Genomic DNA, 11,387 nt, shown 5'->3' with positions numbered 1-11,387 from the left:
GTTCACTTTTTTTTACTGGTTACATGCTGGACAGAATTTAACAAAGTTGCTGTTTCCTAAACTTTTCCATAATATAATATCCCACATTAATTAATATTAACCAGCTGTAAGAAACTAATTATTATTACTGGACTATAGTTATTCACATTGTTTAAACATGTTGGTCTGGGTAATTAATTACTATATGAATTTATAGAAATAACGCCTCTCATATATAGCTATTAATAATTAGCTATTATTGTTGTATCTCTCTGCATTTGTTTTCTCCTCCCCTTGGTACGGCCGTGTTCATCAAGGAGCCAATAAGCATGGCCTCCGCCGGCGAGCCCCAAAACGAGCGAGACCATGCTTACAGGTTTTCCCCTTTGCCTCAATCAGAAACCCAACATGATGATGATGATGATGAAGAAGATGAAGGCTTGTCAATTACCGTGGAACCCAAAGCCCCGGTGTTACCAAAATATTACCGCTTGGACGAGGAGACATTGTATGAAAGAACATGCGAGATGATTCAAGACATCTTCTGCATAACCGTCTTCATCGTTCTCATCTTCTTGCCTATCTATAGGAGCTTAGGGACACCCACCCAGGACCCTGTTCCACCCGTTTTTACCATCAATTCCATGTACCTCTCCAATGGAAGCCTCGGTGCCACGTGGCACGCAAAGTTTACCATCATCAACACCAACGTCTCATCCATTTACTTCAGAACCATTGATTTCACCCTGTTCTACAAAACCAACCCCGAAGACGTTCTTTCTTCCGCTTCGTCATACCCTTTTTATTTGGACAAAGGGGAGTACGTCAAACTGCGCGTGAACTTCGAGAGGACGACGGATAGTAATAACGATCAAAGTTTGGTGGAGGAGATAGAGAAAGATAGGGTGAAAGATGGGTCTCTTAATTTCGGGATGCAGATTAAGGTTGAGGCAATCTATTATGGTGAAATATGGGTGTCGGATGTGGAAATGAGTCCCCGTTGCGAAGACTTGAAGATTCAATTTCGGAATGAAAAAGATTATTCAGGAAGGTTAGCAAACCCTAACAGGAACTGCACTGTCCCTATGCAGTGGAAGCAAATGTCTTTCTTCTGAACCACATGGATCCCATGTCTTTCTTCTTCTTTAATTTTTATATTCTTTCATTCGCGATAGCCTACCTTCTAATTTGCTTTTCATATCTAAACTTGTACAGCCAAACACAAATAAAAAATGTATGTAAGGTTCATGATGATTGAGCAATAATTCTTTACTCATATCTTTTCTAGCTCATTCACGTTTATAAAGAAAAAAAGTATAAAACTAATTGCAGCAATAAAAATTTTAAAAAAGTATCGTGATGTTTGAGAATCGTCACACTCTAAACTATAAAGAATACAGCATATATGATGTAGCATTTTCAGTTTTTTCAAATTCTAACCAACATGTAACCAAAGAAAAGTGAGTTATTGGATGAAATTTCATACCAATCTCACACCATTAAAATCATCATTAATAGCTATTTGATGGTTACAAATAACAAAATTACTGCCCTAGCACTCCTCTTTTAATATCACACAAAAACATTACTTAACAATAAAAATGCAAAGAACACTACACTTTAAATTTGGACATAGTATTTTATTTAAAAAATATTATTAAATACTAGTCTATATTATACCACAAAAAATGTAGTTAATACTGTTAAATTTACTGTTGAATTTAGTGATAGATATTATCAGCAAATTTATAGATGGATTTTTCGACGGTTACTAGTAAAAATTCGTCTCTCAAATAAATTATTGTTTTATTTAAAATTTTGTAACTAAATCCAACGGTAAATAAAGACACAAAAATTAATTTTATTAGCGTCAAATTTAACTTGGATTTTTATCAGAAATTTTCAATGATAACACGATTTAGTAAAACATGACGTTTAGACAACGACAAACACCTTACCATCGAATTTTGGGATAAAATTCAATGTAAAATCTCTTTGGCTCACTTCTGCAAACCCTCTATTCTCTTTTTCTCTTTTGTCTCTCCATTGAAGAAGGTTGCTGCATCTAGGGACAGACATATGGGGCTTTTTTTTTTTTAAATTAATAGTAATAAGTTATTAAGTATGATTTGATTTTAAAAAAAAATTATTTAATATTTAGTCTAGTATAAATAAAACTCCAATCAATCCTAAATATTAATAATTTTTAATATTTAAAGTAAGTAACAGTATTAAAAAATATGCAAAAGATATTATTACTAATATTTTTAATTAAATAAATTTTTTAAATCCCATAAAATGAATTTTTTTCTTTTTTTGACCGTTTTTCTTGATTCATTTGGTATTAATTATCTCTGTTTCAATTGTTATAACTGAAAGATCTTTTTCAGCTATGAATATTGTGAAAAATGACTCAAAAATAAAATAAAAGATGAATTTTTTGCTAATTGTCTTTTAATTATATTGAAAAGAAAATTGTTGAAAAATTTGACATAGATTCTACTACCGATGAATTTTATGATACAAAAAAATGACCATTTCGTTAATAAAAAGTACACACATATTTTTTGTACTTTAAAATATATTCTCTATCGGTATATTTTTGCAATACATCTTATATTATATAATTTTTTGCTTAATTTTTTAATATTATATGTTATTGGCCCCATAATAATATTTCTAGACCCGTCCCTGACTGCACCACCAATTGGAGTTACCGTCGCTTCCGCTTAGTCCTGTTGTCGTCACAGATCAGCACGTCGCCGTCATTGCTACTAGAGTCTCCGTGGAAAATCTCTGTCTCCATTGCTAGTGTCCCTTGTCATTGGAAGTCGTCATCGCGGCTAAGGTACACCGCATCAAAGGTATGTTTGTTGTTCATTTTTTTTTGTTGTTTATTCTATTCAACCTTAGCTCTACCACCGTAAATTTTATTGTCGCTTCTTGTCATTACTACGCTTTTACTATCCTGCAATCACCATCAGAGATAATTTTTTTATAATTTTTGTTTCTTTCTTTAAATTTTTTTTGTTTAGGATTTTATTAAGTATTTTATTAAATTTTTTAATAAAATGTGTGATTAGAGTTTGTTATATTAATTTAGTGTAATTAGAAATTGAATAATATTAAATTAGGTAGGGTGTAATTTAGAGTTTGTTTTGAGTTGATGATGTTTTTTATTGTTAATTTTTTTACTTTATTGTTATTTGAGTTAATTATTTTTTGAATTAACTAGTGTTGATTATTATTAATTTTTTGAGTTAATTTTACGAATTGATTCTTTTTCTTGGATGAAAGATAATATAAAATAATAAAAAAATAATACAAATAGAAAGTAATTGATATCTGTAAATATAATATAATTGTAACATGTATATAAAATTAACAGTTTAAAGCTAAATAAATTAGCTACAATATGCACATTTATATGATTACGTTAATGTAAATACACTTATTTTGTAAAACCAATTATATTAACCTTCTATGATTTTATTGCTTTATTTACTAATTTTTGTCAGACTTATTTATCATTTGTTTTACCAATTACATGTTAGTACCAAATAAATTAAATTAAAAAATGTACGTTAACTAATCAAATTGAATTGTTATATAATGAATTAGTTATAACTGATAAAATAAATGACTAAACACCAATATAATATAATGAAGGACTTAAAATCTGTAAAATAAAAATACTAAATTAATATAATTTAGTATTAAAAAAAATTGAATAAAACAGTCAAACAACTTTTATATAGATAGAATTCAATTTTTTTTTCTTTAAATATGGCAAAATATTAAACTACTTGATTAAAAAAAAATTATACAAAACCTAAAAAATGATAAATAAAAAAATTATAAAATATAGAAAAAAAAAAGATGATAGAAGATAGAATATAAAATATTATTTGAATATTCTAAAAAAGTGAAAGAAAAATTAAATATCATTCTAGAAAAATGAAAGGCATGAAGACTATTATATAGTAATGGAAACGCAAAGTTATATGTAAGCACAAATAATGTATTTTAATATGATTAATTTCACCTCAAATCATATACTTGATATAGTAATAATTAATTATAATTAATTGTAGTTGATTTGGTTTAACCAATTAAATAAAATAAAAATATTCTCAAGATGAAACTACATTTATCATTTTTCTCATTATTAGTTATAATTGATTTAGGATTTAGTGTGATATATGCATTAATTAAATCAATTAGTTATATAATTTATTTATTATAATTGATTTGATTTAATTTATTTATTATAATTAATTGATCGATATAAATTATAATAAATTGTGTGATATTTAAATATCTAAATAATCTAATCAAACTAATTAGTTGATATAATTAATTTATTGTAATGAATTAAATTTAATGAGTTAAAAAAATAAATAAATAAATATCTTTAAAAATATATCATGTCAACTATATCATTCTAATTTCTATTGAATAAAATAGATAAATAAATGAACTCAATAATTCTAAAAAATTGAATCTTCTCGGTTATGTTAGGCAGATGCTAATGAATTATTTGAACTTCTTAAAAAACACAATTATTAGAAGTAATAAATAAATTAGTAGATTTCAGCTTTTACTTATTAATAATTTCACACAAAAAATAGTTAACCCAATTAATAAATTACTATTTTAAATATAAATTATTGATATAAAATATAATAAATAGTGAGTTAATATTTGTTTAATTAAAAAGTACAATGCTACTTATTTAATAAATAAAAAAATGTTTAAAGATGAACAGTTATGACGGTTGCGAAACTTAAACGCATCTCACTTTTAGCAACATAGTAAAGCACTTTAGCACTTTTTTATCTTTGATAAAATATTTAATTAATTTAAATTATATAATTTAGCAAATATTATGAAATTAAAGTTGGTTTTTAAATATTACAAAAGTTTGATAAATGAAAAATGTCTCAAATTTTCCTGATCTTTAGATAGAGAAACACAAATATTTTTATTTTTTTAATTTTTTTAGGATTATTATGTCGAGATTCACATTTTGTTTTTGTATTTAACGGATGAATCTTTAAATATTTTGGCAAAACTATTCTTAAAACCTGATAAACAAAGCATGAGTATAGAGGCGGGTAGGCAGCCAGCTAGGTCCACAAATTGCAATGAACTAAATATTAATAAGACTAGATTGGACATGACCAAAAAAAAAATAAGACTAGATTGGAGGAGTGAAGAGAATAATTGAATAATGACCTAGTCTTTCTCTTCTCACTTAAAGATTGAGTTGAGTATTACCGGTTGTAACTGATAGAAAAAATTTTATAATTATTGCTGCAACATATAGTAAACATATGAGGATCGGAATGTATTATGTAATACCTAAAATTAGAGATTATCTAATTTATGTGACCAAAAAAATGAAATAAACATTCACATTGCTTTAGTACAGGATTTTATAGGGCCTAGTTAGCCTGGTCCATATGTGCTTTTTTTTTCCCTCTACTTTTTCCTTTTAAATTATTATTGTTCTAATTTGTTATTAGACAAATTTTTGGTGCCTTTTAATTTGGTACCAAATTTATTAAATTTATTTTTTAAGATAAAAATTATTTCATTTTATAATTTTAAATTAAATATTAAATATTTTATTTTTTTAATAAATTAGATACTATTTTTTAAACACAGTAATAATTACTTTATATTGGTTGTTTATGCCTTAAAAATTAAAAAATAAAATTTTGATATTTACTACCGATATTAAACTCTCTAATTGTTGTTAATTAGCCCATATCAATACATTTGTTATTAATACATGCGCCTAAAGCAAGCTAATAATGGATTGGGCAACAAAATTGAAAAAAAAAAAAGAACAGAAAAATTTATTGAAAATCACCAAATCGGGAATCACCTTCTGGTTGAATGAAAGAATCTAAGGGCGGGAAAGAAGTTGACGGCGAAATTTAAAGTACGAAGACGACAACAACGACTAATTTTGGGACTGGCTACTTTTTCCATCGGCAACGACAAACGCGAGAAGGCGCACGACTAAATGCGAGACGGTGAGGAGACATGGAGCGACGATGACGACCAGTTCCAGGACTGCTGCTACTGCCCCGGCGACAACGAGCTCAGAGAAGACGTGCGAGCACGACTGAGTGCGAGATGGTGACGACTGGTGACACAGAGAGCGACGAGAACCTTAAATGCGAGTTCGGAGACGAGAGAAGGAGAAAGTTTGAGATTGCAAGAGCTAGTGAGCAGAGAGATGAGAGAGTTCGAACTTTAGTGGAAAAGAGAGACGAAAAAGACGCTAAGGCCTAAAGGATATGAGTTTTTTGGGGTCATATTCAAAGAGTAGTGAGACATTGAAATTAGACTTGGACTTGGGTTAGGGTAAGGATTTAGGGTTATGATTTTTTTTGTTCAGACACCTACTTATATTTTTTAATTTTTATGAATTTAAATGTTTGCGAATAAAAAATTTAAAATATATATATATATATATTTTAAATTTAAACATAATTTGATTCGGATTATATAAACTGATTGAATCGAATCATAATTATAATAAATCAATTTCATTTTAGTTTATTAAAAATAAATTATTGACTAATTTAATAATAATTCGTTCAATAATAATATAACACAAATAACATCTTTAAAAAAAATATTTTTAATGTTTTTATGGAGTGGTGGCCTATTAATAATAGGCAAGATGCCAATAGTGAAGTTTTTTTTTTTTTTTTTTTGTTAGAATACGAACCCAAATAATAATAAAAAAAGGTTACAAAAATAGAGGGTAGGAGGAAATGAAATAAAGAGCATGCAGATCCAAAGAATGTAGACAAGCATTGGCATTTACACCAAATTACAATGGTATTGGCCAGCATCTATTTAGTTTCATAATAATAATATCGGTACCAGCCAAATGTTAACCCAAAATCTATATGTAAATAGTATTTATATTAGACATTAGAATGTTTTTTTTATTAAGTATTAGAATGTTTTTTTTTATACTAATTAGATGTTCTTTTATATATTTTATAAATTTTTTTATATACTAAAAATTGAAATTGTTAAAAGTTTTATGATTCTCGTCTCTATTAAAAACAAATAAAATTAATTAAATATAATTATAAATTACTTTAAGTTGTTTACTTTTTTTGTGGTCAGTTCCTTGTTCATATAATTTTTCTAATAATATTCCATGGGAAAGTGAAGAAATTAAAGCAAAGTCACGTACGGTCTTCATGCATTGTTAACCATTTTATCTATTTCTTGTTTTCCCCATTCTCTCTTTGATATCATCCACCTGATATCTAAAGAAACTACTTCCCCCTTTCTCTTCCATTTCCATCAACATCCAATCTCTCTTTTCTCTCTCTCTCTCTCTCTTAAGAATATCACTGGGAGAGAGAACCATTATTATACATGGACGACCCATCCCATAGTGGAAAAGGAAAAGGATCCAAAGACAAATCAAAAATCAAGGATCATCGCCCCTCAACCTCCTCCTCCTCCTCATCTGACAGCGGATCGCCGCGCTCGCCACACAAGGGCGGTGCGCATCCCAATTGGGGCGCACCGCCCAACATGCCGTACCATAATTACCCTCCAGGAGTGGCAGGCTACCCTCCTCCTCCGCCATATCCAGGTTACCCTCCTCCGTATCCTAACGAATACGGCCATCAACACCACCACAATAACTACTACGGTCACCAACCGTATGATTACCCGCCAAACCGCGACGCCGGTAGATCATTCGTCAGAGGCTTCATACTCTGTTCCTGCATAATGTTCACCGCGTTCTTCCTCGTCACTATCGTCGTCGCCCTAGCCATGCACCCCACACTCCCCAAATACCAGATTACATCCATGAGCGTCGACAATTTCGGCACCGTGAACACGCTGACCGGAAACTGGAACACCACCATCTTGCTGGAGAACCCTAACGACAAGCTCACGGGGTATTTTGGGGATTTCAAGGTGGTTGTGTTGCACAAAGGGAAAGAACTGACCGGTGGCTACGCGCCGGGTCTGATCCTGGGCAGGAATGACAAGAAGCAGTTCATGGTGACCGCTGCCGCCGCCAATTTCGGGAATTCGCCGGATCTTGATGCCATGGGAAGGGAACGAGCTTCTGGCTCCGTTACTTTCGATGTCCTTATAACGTCCGTCACGGAGTTAAGGTCTTCCACTGTTTCCACTAGCACGGAGGTGCTAACGGCCGTTTGCGACGGCTTGAAGCTTGTGTTTCAGAATAACTCCACCACTGGCATCTTGGGCAGCCCCGTTGATTGCGAAATTCGTCTTTGAGAAATTACACAAAAGCCCATTTCTCTCTTATTTTGGGGACATAGGGTTTTATTTCTTTTCAATTTATTTCTGAGGTTAGGGTGAAGCTTAAAATTTTCGATACCCCGATAACAAGTTTTGACGCCTATTTAATTTTTTGATGATTTTGCTGCTTACAAATGCCTTGACATACATTTGTAAACAATGTAAAGTTTAATTCAATTAAGATCTATGCATGAGACGTCAATTATCTTTAATTTTTTTTTTTTACCAATCATAGAGAGATTTGAATGCGCGACCTCTTAAATGAATATACGAAGACTATGTGCGCGACCTCTAGGGCTGCACACGGATCGGATCGGATTGGATATAGTCTAAAATTCTATCCGATCCACACTGCACTCATCGGATACGATATCCGCATTTTTTTAGGCCGGATCCGATCCGCATACTTGCGGATCGGATCGGATCGGATATCGGGTATATCCGCATAATTAAAAAAAAAACTATTTTAAGATTTTATTTGACTATTTTTACAAAAAAAATCCAAAAAATTCATTTTTTATTTGTTTAAGTCTATTTACTCCTAAAATATTATCAATAATAGTTCTTTTGAATAACAAAAATAAAATAATAACACAAGATTTAAGTTTAATTATTCTAAGTTGAAGTACAACATAAAAAATTAAAAACAAAATATCATAAAATTCATAAATAACACACTAAAATTCATATCACATTAGGGTTTATTTTCTTAAACTATGCTATTTATATGTGATGTGCGGATATGCGAATTTGCGGATCGGATCCGCGGATATCACCGCCAAATCCGCAATCTGATCCGACCATAGTGCGGATCCGATCCGATCCGATCCGATGGCTCTGCGGATCGGATAATATCCGCAAAATTCGGATCGGATGCAGATAATTACCGCGGATATGCGGATATTATCCGATCCATGTGCAGCCCTAGCGACCTCTTAAATGAATATATGAAGATTATGTTATTTGAACTATAACTCATTGGCCAATTATCTTTAATTTCTTAATTAATTAGAAACATAGGAATCTCATAAAACCCCTTATGAGCTAGTTGTAAGGACGACACGATTATTCGTTATATATGCATGCTTATATACATATACTCTATGCTTTGATCTAATGATGTTATAATTACACGTATAATTTAATTTGTGTGCTAGTGTTCTTTATTCAAATATTGTTCTTGCCATGAATCATGAAGATTGTTCTTTATTCCAGAAGACTTTGGGACTTTGAGCATTTTTTTTCTTTGGATATTTTATTGTTTTTCACGTTTCATTCATCACTCTTAATGCTAAAAATTAGAAATATAAATATATATACAAAGAATTACTCTTTAAATATCGTCAATTATTGCTAATTTTTTTTCTATATGGATCAAACATGTGTGTAGTGCATTGTTATTGAAAGTTTGGATATTTTTCATTTATATGGAATAATTTTTTTTAAATTGGTATAATTTTTTTTAATTGATATTAAATAAATTAAACTCTTCAATTTGTTATTGAAGGGAGACAAGTTTAAAATCGAATAGTCCGATTTCAACCTTATATATTTTTTACTTTTTAATTTTATGAAAAATAAAATTGGATGATTCGATTTAATTTAACAAATTCAAAAGAAATAAATTAAAGGGTCCGTTCGGTTTTTTATTTTAAAAAAAACACAAATTACTGTGTCTTATTTATGCTAAACACCATTTATCAAGTGAGAAATTGGTGCATCAGATTTCAGAATTTCACAATAAAATAAAGCATATCTAGTCACCATTTTAAGGTGATACACTCCAAGCACAACCATCTTAAATAAAATTTTCGGTTAGTTACCTCTATTTTTACTTATTTTTAGTGTTTCTCTTTTGAATAAACAATATCGATCTTTCCTAAAAATAGCATTACTCAAATTAGTAACGTTAATAGTCACTAGCTAGAGCCATCTATATTCCAATTAAGAACAGTGACACTTTCTGTTGTAGCAGGAAATCGTGTTTGCTTTATCATATCGATTTGATGGTTTCAGTGTTTCGGACTTTCAATGTGCCAAGCATTTATGTTTTGGGATCTGTCAAGGGAAGGTGATACTTACATTTAGAAAAGTTGCATTTCATTGCATGTGTTGGTCACAAATCACAATCCCAACTACCTTATACGCACAAAAAAAAAGGTCTATGGCTACGTTTTTTTCTTGTTACGTTTTAAAAATGTAGCCAAAAGTGGTCAATGGCCACGTTTTTATGAGGACGGCGATTGATTAGAGATTTTGCCATATTTTTTTTGCTGCGCTAAAAAAGCGTGGCGAAAAGGATCTATGACCACGTTTTTATGAGGATGGCAATTGATTACAGATTTGGCTATGCTTTTTTTGCCACGCTTCAAAAACGTGACCATAGAGAGAAACAGGGATGCTTTTAAAGCGTGGCGAAAAATTTTTGATCTTGGTGCGTTTTTAAAGTGTCCCCATTTTCAATAACTCTATTGGAACCCCGAAAAAAGTGTGACGAAAAAGTTTCCACTAAAAAAAAACCTAAATTAAAGTCCCAAACGCACTACACTAACTCATCAGACTCTTCTATTCTTCTTCCCTAACACTATTACACTAATGCTCTGAAAACCCAAACACTCAGACTCTGTTGCTCATCCCCTACTCAGCCAGAGCTCATCATCGGCGCTTGCACTCTCTCCTCTGCTGGCGCTCCCTCCATATTCTCCCCTAACTTGTCTCTGCTGACGCTCGCCCTCCCTCGGCGCTCACTACTGTAACACCCTATCACACGAAACTTTACGCTTAAGCCGTGAAATAGAGGTGGTGTGGTATTACGACCTCTAAAATAAAATGTGTACATATAATAGCAAAAAGAATAAAATAAACTAGGAGCCTTGAAAAACAGATGAAATAAAAATCGCGAAATAAAAGCGCAATATTCAGAAAACGAGTTATCTTGCGTACTAAGAAAGCTATAGATGTCAAGAATAAGATAACAAAAGTAGAAATAGAGGACCAAAGATACAAAATAACAAGCTCCTAACTCAGCCCGCGAAGTCAAGGCTGGCCGGAGAATATTTACGCATATATATACATATCCAAAA

At 31.0% G+C, this 11,387-nt stretch overlaps 2 protein-coding genes across 2 annotated transcripts; both read left to right on the top strand.

Annotated features, from left to right (window-relative positions):
* The first annotated feature begins 267 nt into the window (after positions 1-267).
* LOC148582002 (uncharacterized) lies at positions 268-1,189 on the top strand. The gene has a single exon (XM_088497712.1). It carries the CDS (start codon positions 309-311, stop codon positions 1,092-1,094), a length of 786 nt encoding a protein of 261 aa, XP_088353838.1. The 5' UTR covers positions 268-308; the 3' UTR covers positions 1,095-1,189.
* A 6,077-nt stretch (positions 1,190-7,266) lies between these two features.
* LOC107621330 (hydroxyproline-rich glycoprotein family protein) lies at positions 7,267-8,493 on the top strand. Its single transcript, XM_016323360.3, has one exon. It carries the CDS (start codon positions 7,396-7,398, stop codon positions 8,278-8,280), a length of 885 nt encoding a protein of 294 aa, XP_016178846.1. The 5' UTR covers positions 7,267-7,395; the 3' UTR covers positions 8,281-8,493.
* The last annotated feature ends 2,894 nt before the right edge of the window (positions 8,494-11,387 follow it).

The sequence above is a fragment of the Arachis ipaensis genome, chromosome B10, assembly GCF_059453495.1.
Source record: "Arachis ipaensis isolate K30076 ecotype BB chromosome B10, ASM5945349v1, whole genome shotgun sequence".
NCBI classification, from domain to species: Eukaryota; Viridiplantae; Streptophyta; class Magnoliopsida; order Fabales; family Fabaceae; genus Arachis; species Arachis ipaensis.
The sequence above is the reverse complement of the archived record's forward strand: the minus strand, read 5'-3'. Positions and strand labels throughout refer to the sequence as shown.